We start from the raw sequence: 14,084 nt of genomic DNA on the forward strand, positions 1-14,084 counted from the left end.
ATGATGTGGAAGAAAATGAGCCCAAAATGGTCAAAATATTGCACAAGGGTATGTTGTACAATTCGTTTCATCAAAGACATTTCACATCATTGGGAGAGCATTGAAAGAAGACACGAGGGAGCTGAAATTTCACCCTGATGGTGACAACATGTCAAAGGTCAACAAGGTCATGATCACTTAGTGGTCACACTAGCAGGAGTTTCACACCATTTGGCTAAAATACTCTGAAGATGTTGTGGGAGAAAATCACCCAAAAATGGTCAAAATATCGCACAAGGCCATTCACTATGTTTTCATTGAAAGAAGACACCAGGGAGCTGAAATTTCACCCTGATGGTGACATGTCAAAGGTCAACAAGGTCGTGATTAATTAGTTGTCACACTAGCAGGAGTGTCACACCATTTGGCTAAAATACTCTGAAGATGTTGTGGGAGAAAATCACCCAAAAATGGTGAAAATATCGCACAAGGCCATTCACTATGTTTTCATTGAAAGAAGACACCAGGGAGCTGAAATTTCACCCTGATGGTGACATGTCAAAGGTCAACAAGGTCATGATTAATTAGTTGTCACACTAGCAGGAGTGTCATACCGTTTGGCTAAAATACTTTGACGATGATATGGGAGAAAATGACCCAAAAATGGTCAAAATATCGCACAAGGCCATTCACTATGTTTTCATTGAAAGAAGACACCAGGGAGCTGAAATTTCACCCAGATGGTGACAACATGTCAACATGGCACGACCACATAATTGTCACACTACTACTACTACGCTGTGAGAATGATGTGGAAGAAAATGACCCAAAAAGGATCAAAATACCACAATAATGGGTTAAATTAACAATGCCATCTAGAGGAGCAAAAAAAAAAAAAAAAATCAATTAATTTTCCCATCTAGTCACAACAAGTGCACGGGCCTCATGTCATCCAATCGGCGGTGGCGAAACGGAAGCCACGACGAGGCAAGCAAAGTGCGCTGATGTCACAGAGCGGGACCTCCCACCCTGCCGAGAGAGGAAATGAAAGAACCGAGGAGGTGCCATGCGGCTAATAGGGAAACAGTAGGAGTGCAATTGGGTCATTTAGCTTCATTATTTGACTCCTGGCCGCCATTATGGATCTAGACTAAAAGCTACAGGTATCAATATGGTATACCACTACAATACACACATAAATATGGCCTACCTATTTTGCCACCGGCTGATGTGGATTTCTTGTAGCTAAGCAAAAAAAAAAAAAAACAGACATTGGTGTCATCACAAGAAGGCAAAGCAAAACACGGACGGAGAAGTCGGTGAATCAACGCAGACAAAAATACACATCTTGGCCCCCGTTTGAGAAAGCGTTTAGAGAGACATCAAAACTGGAGCTCTTACAAGCCGGCAGGCAGAGGAAAAAAATTCCTGCGGGATGCTTATTTAGGAGAACAGGCCGACGATTTGACAATGGCCGGCCCAAAGAGATTTGGTCCTCTACTGCCAACACACACTTTTCCATTCATCACTGTGATATGTATATATAAACGGTATCCACACATGTATTTACTAAAATATAGCACAGTTTTACCAAACTTTAATACAGTTTTGAAATTTTCAATACGGTGCGCCTGGTCAGAAATCACTACCTCCTTACATATGTAAGAAAAATTGTAAATAGTAAAATAGTGTGTTCATGAAACTGTGTTAATCGAATAAAAATTGTTAATGTCAGTGTCAAGCGGATACAGTGGACCCCCGGGTTACAGAGTTCCTGTCTTACGTTTTTTTCATGTTGCGATGTGGAGTACAAAGTTTTTTCATCCCCTTTACAGTGTTTTCCCTGCTTTGCGACAAAAACAACTGTCATGACCCTAGGGGGTTGGCTGTATTTGTGTTGTAAACAGATCCCAAAATAGTGTCCTCTATGTATAATATTTTTCAGTGGAAAAATTCCTTATTTATTATTGTTTCTTTTTAAGAACAAGTCTTACACTTTGTTGATTATTTTTGTAGAAAAATATGAATTCATAATTAAGCGGATACAGTGGACCCCCGGGTTACAGAGTCCCTGTCTTACGTTTTTTTCATGTTGCGATGTGGAGTACAAAGTTTTTTCATCCCCTTTACATGTTTTCCCTGCTTTGCGACAAAAACAACTGTCATGACCCTAGGGGGTTGGCTGTATTTGTGTTGTAAAGAAATCCCAAAATAGTGTCCTCTATGTATAATATTTTTCAGTGGACAAATACTTATTTATTATTGTTTCTTTTTAAGAACAAGTGTTTTTGTGGAAAAATATGAATTCATAATTAGGTTATTTCTTTTCGATAACAAATCTCTTCCGTGATCCAAAAGGACACTTTACGTTGAATATTATTTTGTGCACCAATACAAATGAAGTTTGAAAGGCTCTAAAGTTTAATAAATCAGAAACTGATGGCATGTTTTATTTTTTTTTTAACTCAAATATGCTTTGCACTAATTAAGGGGCGAAAACATATTCCACATCACTGAAAAAAGGTTGATGCTATCCAGATTAGCCCATTTTGTTATGTGTTAGCATTAAGCTAGCAAAAACAAACTTTATTTGGCACGTTAACACCTGTTCAAATGAAATAGGGGCATCTATTGCTCCCAATGTAATGATGTCATCGTGTTTAGACGCTAAACAAGTAAGCCAATGTTCGGGCGCAGTTCCTTAAAAGCTGCTCATGAAACAGCCTCTATGTGGACCGCATCTGTGTGTGAGTGTGTGTGTGTGTGTGTGTGTGTGTGTTTTTTTTTGAGGGGTGAAACGACTGTACAGAGAACGTGAAAATGCCACCTGCGGAAATGAATGGCGAAGTGTGAGAAGAAGACACCAGGCAAATAACACCCAGATGTCTGTTTTTGGAGCGCGTCGCGCTAGCACAGCTGTCAGCTTTAATGCACAAAACACACACAAGCTACAAAGCTTTATGGAAATTGAAACAGTCAAGCTACTGTTTTTTTTTGTTTTTTTTTCGGGGGTAATCACACAGCTGCTTGTTGCATTAAGACTAAAGTGTGTCGAATCAGACCCCTGAACGTTTTTTTTTAAATGTATTTTTAAAAGAGTTTATGGCACTTTGATTCGATTACGCCAAGACAGTACTCAGGTTTTGATCCAATTACGTCGCTGTCTGAATGGTGACACTAAAAAGCTTTTAACTGTGTCACCTTCCAGAAATGGGCCAGCGAAGGCTAATGGGAGTCCTCTTTTCAAAATGGGCCAGCTTGTGACGCACGGGCCTCACGTGTTTGATTGACTAATTTCAGAAAAGTAGTTTATGGCTATACATGTAGATTTGTATTTTTCTCAGCGAAGGGTGTCCTCGTTTTGAGTGTCGGATAAAAGGCAAATAGTCCGTTGCGTAAGGAGGAAACTGATGTTGCCGTTTTTTCCATTTCCTTTTTTCTCAAACACGTAATGAGGTCACGGTGACGCCGTAATTGTCACAGATTGACCCTTGACAATCAAAGCCTCACAAGCTTTTTTTTTCTTCACTCCAACTCGTTCAATTTTCCATTTTGAAATCACGTTTTCTCCCTGCAGATTAATGTATTTTTTTCGATTCCGATTGAACAATGTGTTCACCGTAATGTACTGCGGTTCAAAGGTGATCACGTGGTAGCACAATTGCGGCGTCTGAGACAAAGATTGCAGATGTAGGTAACTACTGCCCTCTGTCGATTTTTTCGGGTATGACATGTCTAGTTTGATACTTATTGGGAAGCATATTGAAATAATAATCATCATACCATCATGTAAGGCGGAATTTGAAAAAAAAATAGATGTAGAGCATACCAGGTCAAGTCTGGTGTTGAGTAATCACAAATAATAGCAATGAACAGGTGCAAAATTATGGAGTTTACGGAGGTCATGAGTGTGAGACCTTATTTGAAAATATGGAATTGGAACTGTGAATCATTGACTTCATTTGAGGATTAAATTTTAGATTTTGTGGAACATTTTAGCAGGTTAATCCCAGGGACTTGATTATTTCTCTAAATAACAAAAATAAGACATTATTTATGATTAAAGTTATTGATAACGCATCGATGACGCCCCTTGTAACTGAACTTGAAATGTCTGACTGCATTTAAATGCACCATACGGCTTGTTCTAATATTAGCTGCTAGCGGAGACTTCTGCCATATCATACAATGACAGTTTGACTAACGAGCAATCCATAATCAGGTTATAATGTCATATAGGCATAGTTTTTAAAAAGAAATGCTTCTTTGGTTACCTGGGATTGCCTTGGAGAAAAAAAAAGAGGCTCCACGAAATTAGAAACTTGATCCTCAAGTCAATAATTAGCAACTGCTCTGCAAAAACAAAACAAACATAAAAAAACAAACAAACGTTCAAATAGATGAATTAGGTTTATGGCTGTCAATGGCAGTGAATGAGTTAAAGGTGAATCTTGCCTCTGGAATCCAGTCCGGTATGTTGATGTTCCCCACTTTAAAATCCACTGTCCCTAATAAAAATGCTCTGTAAAAGGTGCCTACGCTTATTCGCCGCTAGAGGGAGCGCTCGTTCTCTAAAATGCTGATTGAAATGGCCAGTTAGCTACAAACCTGAAGGAAATGATTCCACACGAAGAGTTTAGCGATATGAAAGTTACTCTTTTATGTTTGCTATAGTAGTTGCAGTTTACATTAGGGTCCAACTTTTGCATCATAATCATACCATAGATTATCTTTCATTTTTTTCTTACCTCAGTGATCAATTGTGGTTATTTTTTTGAACATGTGACGATTGGGATCAGAATGTAAACATGCAAATAGAGAGCATCAGATGAGATATGAAATAACTTGAGAGATTGAGATTCTGAGAATTTTTTTTGTTTAGTGCAGTGGTTTTCAACACAGTAATAATTATACGCAGGTGTACAAACAAACCCGAAAGCAACCGACTTGGGAAATTCCCAGAACCAAGAGAAGCTAATGGGAGAAGCTGCAAAACCAGTTTTTGGCTAACGACTCTGCGCTGATGCGCAATCAGACACTGGTTGAGTCCAACCCACCCAGCGGAAAACAATGAAAGCCTGGCTGGCGATTTGAAGGTTTTAACGCAGGCTTGAAAAGGACGGTTTAGTGTCTCACAGTTGCCCCGCCCCGTTATCACGCTCTTCCTCCTCAAGCAACAAAAAAGATGAACAAACCGGCTGGTTCCCATCTCGTTTGGCACATCTCCATGAGAATTATTGCCGCTTCGTTTTATTTGCATAACTGACACTACTGCGCAGAACTGGGCACTTGTCGTGCTAAAGTACTTGGCAATGTTTACACAACTGTTGCTGTCATTTTATAAGAGCGCTACTGGTCACTTCGTATTACCTTACAACTCTATTAATGATTTGCATGGCTGGTATTGCTCAATACGAGCTATTCTTACATTGCTGAATGACTGTGTGTTTTTCTAGGTCAGGGGTGACCAAAAAAGGGCTTGTACTGTGAGCCAATCATAATAGTCTAATCAAAATGTTTAAACGTGTCTTTGGGATCATGTGAACAAAAAACAACTTTATACTACGGCAGCCTGTCAACTTTCAGGAATGGATGGCACTGGTCTATAAATGATTGATGAAAATGAAATAAAACTGCATACAATGGCTCCAAAGATTATGATTTTTCTTTTTCGGTGTTTTGATACCTGTTTAATGTGCTCCTCAGATTTGCTGTAAAAATCATGTATATATAAACAGTGGACCCCCGTGTTACAACGTTCCTGATTTACGTTATTTTCATGTTGTGACGTGGAATACTGAGTTTTTTCATCCCCTCTTTATGGTATTTTACCGGTTTTGCGACTAAAACAACTGTCATGACCCTAGGGGCTCTGCTGTATTTGTGTTGTTTTGTCTCCATCGGCAGGCGTTTTTAGGTAATTACACTTATTTTCAGTTGCCGTTCCCGCAACGCGTCACTACAATTCTTGTCTGCTGTTTGTCGGCGTCTCCTCACGGAGATGCTGGTTTCAAAATGGTGGAACGGTAAAGCTTTGTTTGATCGCGAGTGGTTACAAAACTGTATTTAGTGTGCATTTTACTGCTTAATTCAAAGTTGAAAGGGTTAGCCATGGCTCCCAAGATTGCTAGCGATCTTAACGAGAAAAGTAAGGAGATGACACATAAGGAAACGAAGGCTGGAGATAATCAAGAAATTCGAAGCTAGCTTAGTCTAGCCTAGCCATACTAGGGAATATGGGCATAACAAGCACCACTCAAAGGTAAATAAATCCTTTCTATATTTTTTTATTTATGATGTTTTCTGATTGTATACATGTATATTATATATACGAAGCTAGCTTAGCCTAGCCTAGCCTTACTACGGAATATGGGCATAACAAGCACCACTCAAAGGTAAATAAATCCTTTCTATATTTTTTTATTTATGATGTTTTCTGATTGTATACATGTATATTATATATACGTAGCACTTACTATAATATTTTGGTAACAATTACTAAAAAACAAAAACGCGTTAGCTACTTAATATAGGTTTGAATTGTCTGGATTAATGTCGAAACATGGGAGCCCACTGTGTGTATATGTGAGTGTGTGTATATACTGTGTGTATATATATATATATATATATATATATATATATATATATATATATATATATATATATATATATATATATATATATATATATATATATATATATATATATATACACACACACACATATAAGGTCATTTGTGTTATACCTACCTTACGCTCTTTCGTTGGTGTCGTTTCTCTAAAGTAATAATCGTTAAAAATACAAGAAGAAGAACAATGGCTGTGGTTTATTCTCACATGTGTGTCAGCGGTGAATCATGTGCTCTGAAAAGGCAGCCTAACATTGCGTTGCCAAAACATGCAGTGGTCGGCATGTCCAAATCAAGCTCACTAATTGTGCAATTGGCGTGAAAAGCACCAAGCCTTTCAAATGAAAGTCAACATCTTGCTTTTATTCTCTGTATCTACACTAAACACGGGCTTGTGTTTGGTGCTGGGAAATACGGCACGGTTCCTGTGTGTCATTTTTTTTTTCCCCAACAGTCAAATAAAAGTCAGCGGTACCTGCAGCAGTCTGTGTTTACCGTTTCTACTTTCCACTTAGTAGGCTCCGCTCTTCATTTGTTTGGCCACAACCTATTTGTGTGTTCACCTACTTCAGCTGGACTGCGGAATGGTGAGTCCACTCTACAAGCACTCACTTTGAATTGTTCCGAATAATGCGTTAAAAGGGACGCTGGATTGTTTCGAGAGTGTCAGTAGATTATGGAAAAGTATCTTTTTAAATGCTTGTATACAAACAAATGGAGTTTATGGAGTGCCTACCCACCTGTTAAAGGGGAAGTTAAGTCAAAAACGTTTTCACAATATGGCCCCCACTTGTCCAAACAAGGCATTCTGCTTCAAATTGTGTTGGTGGGATACAAATGAAGCAGCAGCTGGAACAGGCGGCGGCCATTTTGTGGCAGTTCCTCTGGTAATGACCAATCACGGCTCAAGAGTTTTTTCATGTGATTTTTATTGATTGGGAAGTTTGATCCAGGGGGTGTCCAAATGTTTTGCCTACAGAAAAATAGAGATGTAAAGGCCATGTTTTTAAAAAAATAAATAAATTCAAGCATATAAACACCATATAAGTACATTACATCAAGACTATGTGGTGTTATTGTTTAAAAAAGATTACATTTTAAAACCACAAAAAAAAATTCCCTGCTGCATCAACGTTTTCTGTGAAATGTGATGAGGTATTTTTTTTTCACACATTTCTAACACTGTTTACCATCTAATCTTTTCATGACTTTTTTTTTTTTTTAGCTAGCGTTACAGGTCATGTGAAAATATAATTTTTGGTATATGCGGTGGCCAAAAGAAAGTCGAGGACAGGCCACAAATGGCCCTCCGACCGTAGTTTGGACTCCTGCGGATTAATAGTCCACCTGTAGGTTATTGGTTCACTGATGGCACGGAGTTTTTAGAGTTTGAAAATCTAGTATAGCACAAAAAAAAAAGAAGTTGGGAAGCACTGTTTTATATGAGCAAAATATGGTATACATCCTGGACTGGTTGCAAGCCCATTCTATATTCCCTTTGTGGTCAAGGATGCACAGATGACTAAAATATGCCTCAAGATTCCACTATAAATGTAGTTCCAACGTTTATGAAATTTAGCACCGATGTTATAATCTTTGTTTTTCCTCATCCAAAAATTCCGTGCACTGTTTGGGGATTTGGCTAAAAAACAAATTGCACAGGGGGCTCATCATTGAAAAAAGGTTGCGAACCACAAGTCCAAAAATGCATCGAGGAGCAAATTGGAATATTCACCAAATTGCATCGAAACAATTTCAGGCCTCTTGCAGCGTCATCACATTTGCTGCCACATTTGCGGCTGAACCACAACAACTACAAAAACAAAGCCAAAAATTTAGCACAGGTCATTAGCTTCTGATGACCAGCAAAACACAAGATAGGGTTCACCAAACTACTCTCGCACAATAATTACACTAAATATTTGGATGAAAAACATTTACAGGCCATAAATTCAAAACAAACGAATGACAGTGTTAGGGCGGTGATTGGGTCAACTTTTTAGTCTGGATTCATTGCAAAAAGTGGCGGTCAAATGTAAATATATTTTTGAAAAGGAAAAAAATTAATCAATAAATAAAGATCAATAAAAGACAGTCACTTTGAAAAACATCTTGAACAATCTCTTGGGGGCCATATCTGGCCTGCGGGCCGTATTTTTGACACCCATGCTCTAAATCAAGTATGTCAAAGTCATTTTAGATCACGAGCTGCAATGAGGAAAATATTCTAAGACGTTAAAATCATGCTACATGACGTCAAGTCAATCAGTGGCGATTATAAGTCGATTTTGTTCGACCTGGTCTCAATTCTTTGCTTAAAGCGGGGATCAACTGTAAATATATTTTTGAACAGCCAAAAACTAATTAAATAAGGAGAAATGAACTAAAGTAACTTTCTTTTAGGTAAATAATATATTAGGGTGAGAAAATAAAAGGCTTTTGTCATGAAAACATGTGCGAAACATTGCCCCCTGGTGGTAGAGCTTGATTTGATGTGTAATTAAAAAAAAAGTGCTTGACTTTTTAAATGTTAATATCGCCGTGGATCAACTCAGTGGCAACCAATATCGTGATGGCGATCAAAACCCGATTAATTGCGCAGATCTACATGCCGCTTATCGTAACGTACGCGTTATCGACAAAAAGCTCCGGCTTTCTGTTTTCAAAATCCGTTGGAATTAAGCTGCTAGCGCGACCGCCTCAGGAGTGACGGCGATTTGAAAAATATCGCGCGGCCGGGTTCAACCCGGCTACGGGCCTTACACGGCCCGCGGGCCGCATGTTTGACAACCATAATTTAACTCGGCGTGATTTCCCGCACCGGTGCAAATCTGTCCTTCTCCTTTCGCAGGTGTTGAACTGCACGCAGCTAGACGAGGCGCTGAAGAGGTTCTACCTGTCGCCGTCTTACGGGCTGGAGTTCTGCGTGGGTTTCCCCGGGAATCTTCTGGTGGTGCTGGGCTACCTGTTTTGTCTGTCCAAGTGGCAGAGCTGCCACGTCTACCTGTTCAACCTCGCCATCTCCGACCTGATCTTCCTCTGCACGTTGCCGCGCCTCTCCTACCTCTACGCCAACCACCAGAAAGAAAGCAGCTACTCCGCTTGCATCATCAACCGCTACGTCCTGCACGTCAACCTCTACTCGTCCATTTTGTTCATGGTCTGGCTCAGCATGGATCGCTATTTGCTCATCCGCCACCCGGCCCGCAACCACTTCCTGCTGAGGCCGCGGGCGGCGCTGCTGGTCACCGGGTGCAGCTGGCTGGCCGTCAACGCCCAAGTGGTTCCCATGGTAACGCTGATGCTCCGGGACCTGCGCGGCGGAAATTGGAGTCGCTGCAATGACTTCGCCAGCCTCCAGGGGGACGGCGGCGTTTTGGGCTACAGCGTGGCGCTCACCTTGACGGGATACGTTCTACCTCTGCTGGGACTTTGCGGTTTCTCCAAACGGATCGCGCGGCTACTGCGGAACCAGGAAACGGTTTTCCGTCGCAGGTCGGCGCAGTACAGGCACGCTCTCAGGGCCGTGGCCTTGGCGTCGGCCATGTTTCTGCTTCTCTACACGCCCTACCACGTGATGAGAAACGTCAGGATAGCGTCCAGGCAGGCCTGGGCCGAGGCGCGCTTGTGTACCAGGATGTACATCGAGGGTCTCTACATCCTGACCCGGCCGCTGGCCTTCTTGCACAGCGTCATCAACCCGGTCTTCTACTTCCTCATGGGGGACGAGTTCCGAAAATCCCTGCTGGCAAAAGTCCGAAAGCTGGCCCGAAAGAAAGCGCGGCTGACAGAACCCGTGTGAAAAATTCGTAGCGCCCGGGGACCCGGATTGGGCTTCTGTGTCCACCTTTGTGTCCGATTGGTCTCAGCGGGACAGCGAAGTTCATTGGATCCCACCCTAATACAGGAGACATTGTTGGCAAAGGCCAGGATGTCCTCAAACGAGTACACCAGGATTTAGTAAGCTAGCTCAGTGTACGTTTAGTACGCTCTGAAAGACGAATATGTAAAAATGATACTCTTCAAAGCTATCTGTCACATACGCACAAAGTAGTATTGCGCTACTTTTACATTTTGCACTGGTTGACTTCATAATGACCTCCATTAACATTCAGATATTTATAATTTAATCTTTGTATTACATATTATTTGACATATTTTCTGCGTTGTTAATAAAAGTATTATAACTGTGAGATTTTTATTTCCCCAACATATCACTCACCGTATTTTTTGGACTATAAGCATAAGCTGCACCAACAAAAAATGAGCAGAAATGATTTTTTTCTCATATGCAAGCAGATATTGATACAGAGAAATGGTAGATATTTTTAAAATGTTTATTTTTAGTTTCATTTTTTTTGTTTTGTTTCAGCAATATTATGCCTTCAACACAGACTGAACATTCCTGCACGTTTAGAAATAAGAGCAGCACTAACATAGTCTCAACCTAAAACTTAGACACTTGAATTGTTAGAATACCGCACCAACACAAATATAACATTCCGAATAGAGAGTGCCCTCTGGTGGCGAGCAAACAGCAGTTCAAATTCAATCATTCGATATCTCCTTCCATCTCCCTTTCTTTACCAGTAGATTGCCCCCTAGTGGCCAGCAAAAAAAAAAAAAAAAAATTCTCACCAGACTATAAGCCGCAGGGTTCAAAACATGAGAAAAAAGTAGTAACTTAAGGCTCAACATTTATAGTACAATTTCAATTTTTAACCCACATACTCCTTTAGATCAACCAATCAGAGGTCAGAAAAATGCTGACATCACTCCTGAGTTTTGGTGAATCTTAAATGGGACGAAAAAAAACCACAGCCATTCAATAGCATGTATTGACAACTACTACTATTCAGGGATAGATTTACAGTAAATTTTACACTATAATATAATATAATATAATATAATATAATATAATATAATATAATATAATATAATATAATATAATATAATATAATATAATATAATACAATAAAATATGAGTAGCATTATAGGGAGCCCCACACTTTAATCAATTGTAAAGCTTTGTTTCTTATTGCATTCGGGCAAAAGTAATGGGACAATATGCTCCAAAAGAAAAATGGCATCGGGACCGAAACGGAGCAAAAGCGCGAGTCAAGAAGAAGCCGGTGGAAGAACATGAAGGAAAGCGCTCTGCTGGCACGTTGAAAAAAAACAAAAAAACCAAGTGTGACCAGCACTAATGCGAGGCAGTTGTTGGAAGAAAGTCTGGGAGGTCATTGCTATGGTGGGAGGAAAATACACTCAAATCAAAAACAGAAGGTACAATAAGTCCCAAAAGAAACATGGATAGCGCCAAAAGAAATTGATGAAAATAGCCGTGCATGTCAACATTTCCATCTTAATCATAATCATGTTAGCGATAGATTGCCAGTAGATATTATTTTATTGCTCTGTCATTTTTTTTCATTTTACGTTCGCTGGAGGAACTTGACAGTTCACAATAACATGCCAATCCTAAAAATAACAATTTTATTTCCCGCTTCCACTGTTATCTTTAATTTACGTTAATATCAACGGCCTTATCCTTTTAAAGCCAACTTCAATTTGTTCCCTGTTTTGATAAATGATGTCCAACGTCAACTGAGAACAACATGAAAAAAAAAAACATTACCCGTGCATACTTATTTTTCTACTGTCCATAGACTTGCTCACATACTGAAATCACATGACATGACAGAAGTTGTTAATGCTAAGCCACTTGACACACTGAACATTTCATTTTTGAAGGCAAAGTGCAGTGGTTCTCAAGTGGCATTTCTGGGGTTAAGTGAGATTTTATCAAGGTTTTCTTTTCAAATTACGAGCAAATTAACTGGGACAATGAAGCAAGTCATCACTTCGATGATCTTACTAAGATCTTAAAAGGGTTTTGGCAGGTGAGCAGATATATTTGAACGCTTTTCATGCTGTGACAGAAAATGTACCGGTTTCTTTTCAAATTCAGAGTCAATCAATTGGAACATGAATTAAATCATCACTCAGATTACAACAAAAAAAACTAAAAGGATTTTGGCAGATGAGCAGATTTAATTGAATGCTTTTCATGCTGTAAAAGAAAACTACCGGTTTCTTTTCAAATTCAGAGTCAATTAATTGGAACATGAATTAAGTCATCACTCAGATTACAACAAAAAAAACTAAAAGGATTTTGGCAGGTGAGCAGATTTAATTGAATGCTTTTCATGTTGTGACAGGAACACTACCGGTTTCTTTTCAAATTCAGAGTCAATTAATTGGAACATGAATTAAGTCATCACTCAGATTACAAAATAACTAAAAAACTAAAAGGATTTTGGCAGGTGAGCAGATTTAATTGAATGCTTTTAATGCTGTGACAGGAACACTACCTGTTTCTTTTCAAATTAAGAGCCAATTAATTAGAACATGTACCAAGTCATCAGTTGGATAAAAAATAACTCCTAAGGTTTTGGCAGGTGAGCGGATTTGATGTAATGTTTTTTTTATGCTGTCACAGGAGCAGTACAGACTTATACATACATTTAAATATTGATTTCAAATTAAGAGCAAATTAATTTCAACATGATGCAAGTCATCAATCAGGTAGAAACTAGATTTTGAAAGGGGTTCGCGGTTATGCTGTGACATGAACAGTACCTATTTCTTTTCAAATTAAGAGCATGTTAATTAGAACATGAAGCTAGACATCATTCAGTTGAAAATTAGACCTTAAAAGGTTTTGAGGAGGTGAGCAGATTTATTTTTTTTTATGCTGAGACAAAACACTACATATTTCTTTTCAAATTAAGAGCAAATTAAAAGGAAGATGAAGCAAGTCATCACTCAGGTGAAAATTAGATTTTTAGAGGGTCACACGGTTATGCTGTGACATACGGGATTTCTTTTCAAATTAAGAGCAAATTAATTGCAACATGGAGCGAATCATCACCCAAACTTCGATTTTCTCATTTATGCCTTGACAGGAACAATACATATGTCTTTTCAAATTAGAAGCAAATTAATTGGAACCTGAAGCAAGTTATTACTTCAATGGGACCATGTGAAAATTAGATTTGAAATGTGTTCCTGCACATAATCAGATCCAAAGAAAATAACGTGAAAGAAAAAGATCCCAAAATGATTCACAAGTGTTTTTTGTCCAGTCCTTTTTATCTCACCATCAAAGGCGTTTCACATCAAAGGGAACACGAGGGACGAGGCCGAGGAGCCCAAATATAAAAACGTGAAAACTGAATCCATCTTGACAGCTTGGCTAACATGCTTAGCACGTGGGGATGAAGTGGAACTTTAACCGGCTCTATACGTGTTGTTTTTTTTTTGTGTGTGTTTTTTTTTTCCCTCCCCGGGAGTCGACGCTTCTAATCCATTTCACGTTACTGTTATTATCCCTTTGTAGTGGTAAAGGAATTCAGGAGCGGATCTGCAAAGGGGGGTTGGATAGCACGCAAAAGCATATGGAAGCGCACCTGCG

General features: G+C 39.3%; 1 protein-coding gene across 1 annotated transcript; it reads left to right on the top strand.

Moving 5' to 3' along the window:
* The first annotated feature begins 7,071 nt into the window (after positions 1 to 7,071).
* Positions 7,072 to 10,800, top strand: LOC148415527 (succinate receptor 1-like). The gene is made up of 2 exons (XM_088427904.1): positions 7,072 to 7,194; positions 9,459 to 10,800. The coding sequence occupies exons 1-2, from the start codon at positions 7,192 to 7,194 to the stop codon at positions 10,407 to 10,409; spliced, it is 954 nt and encodes a 317-aa protein (XP_088284030.1). The 5' UTR covers positions 7,072 to 7,191; the 3' UTR covers positions 10,410 to 10,800.
* Positions 10,801 to 14,084: the final 3,284 nt, after the last annotated feature.

This window comes from Hippichthys cyanospilos, chromosome 11 (assembly GCF_059441005.1).
Source record: "Hippichthys cyanospilos isolate Australia breed blue-spotted pipefish chromosome 11, RoL_Hcya_1.0, whole genome shotgun sequence".
In the NCBI taxonomy this organism is placed as follows: Eukaryota; Metazoa; Chordata; class Actinopteri; order Syngnathiformes; family Syngnathidae; genus Hippichthys; species Hippichthys cyanospilos.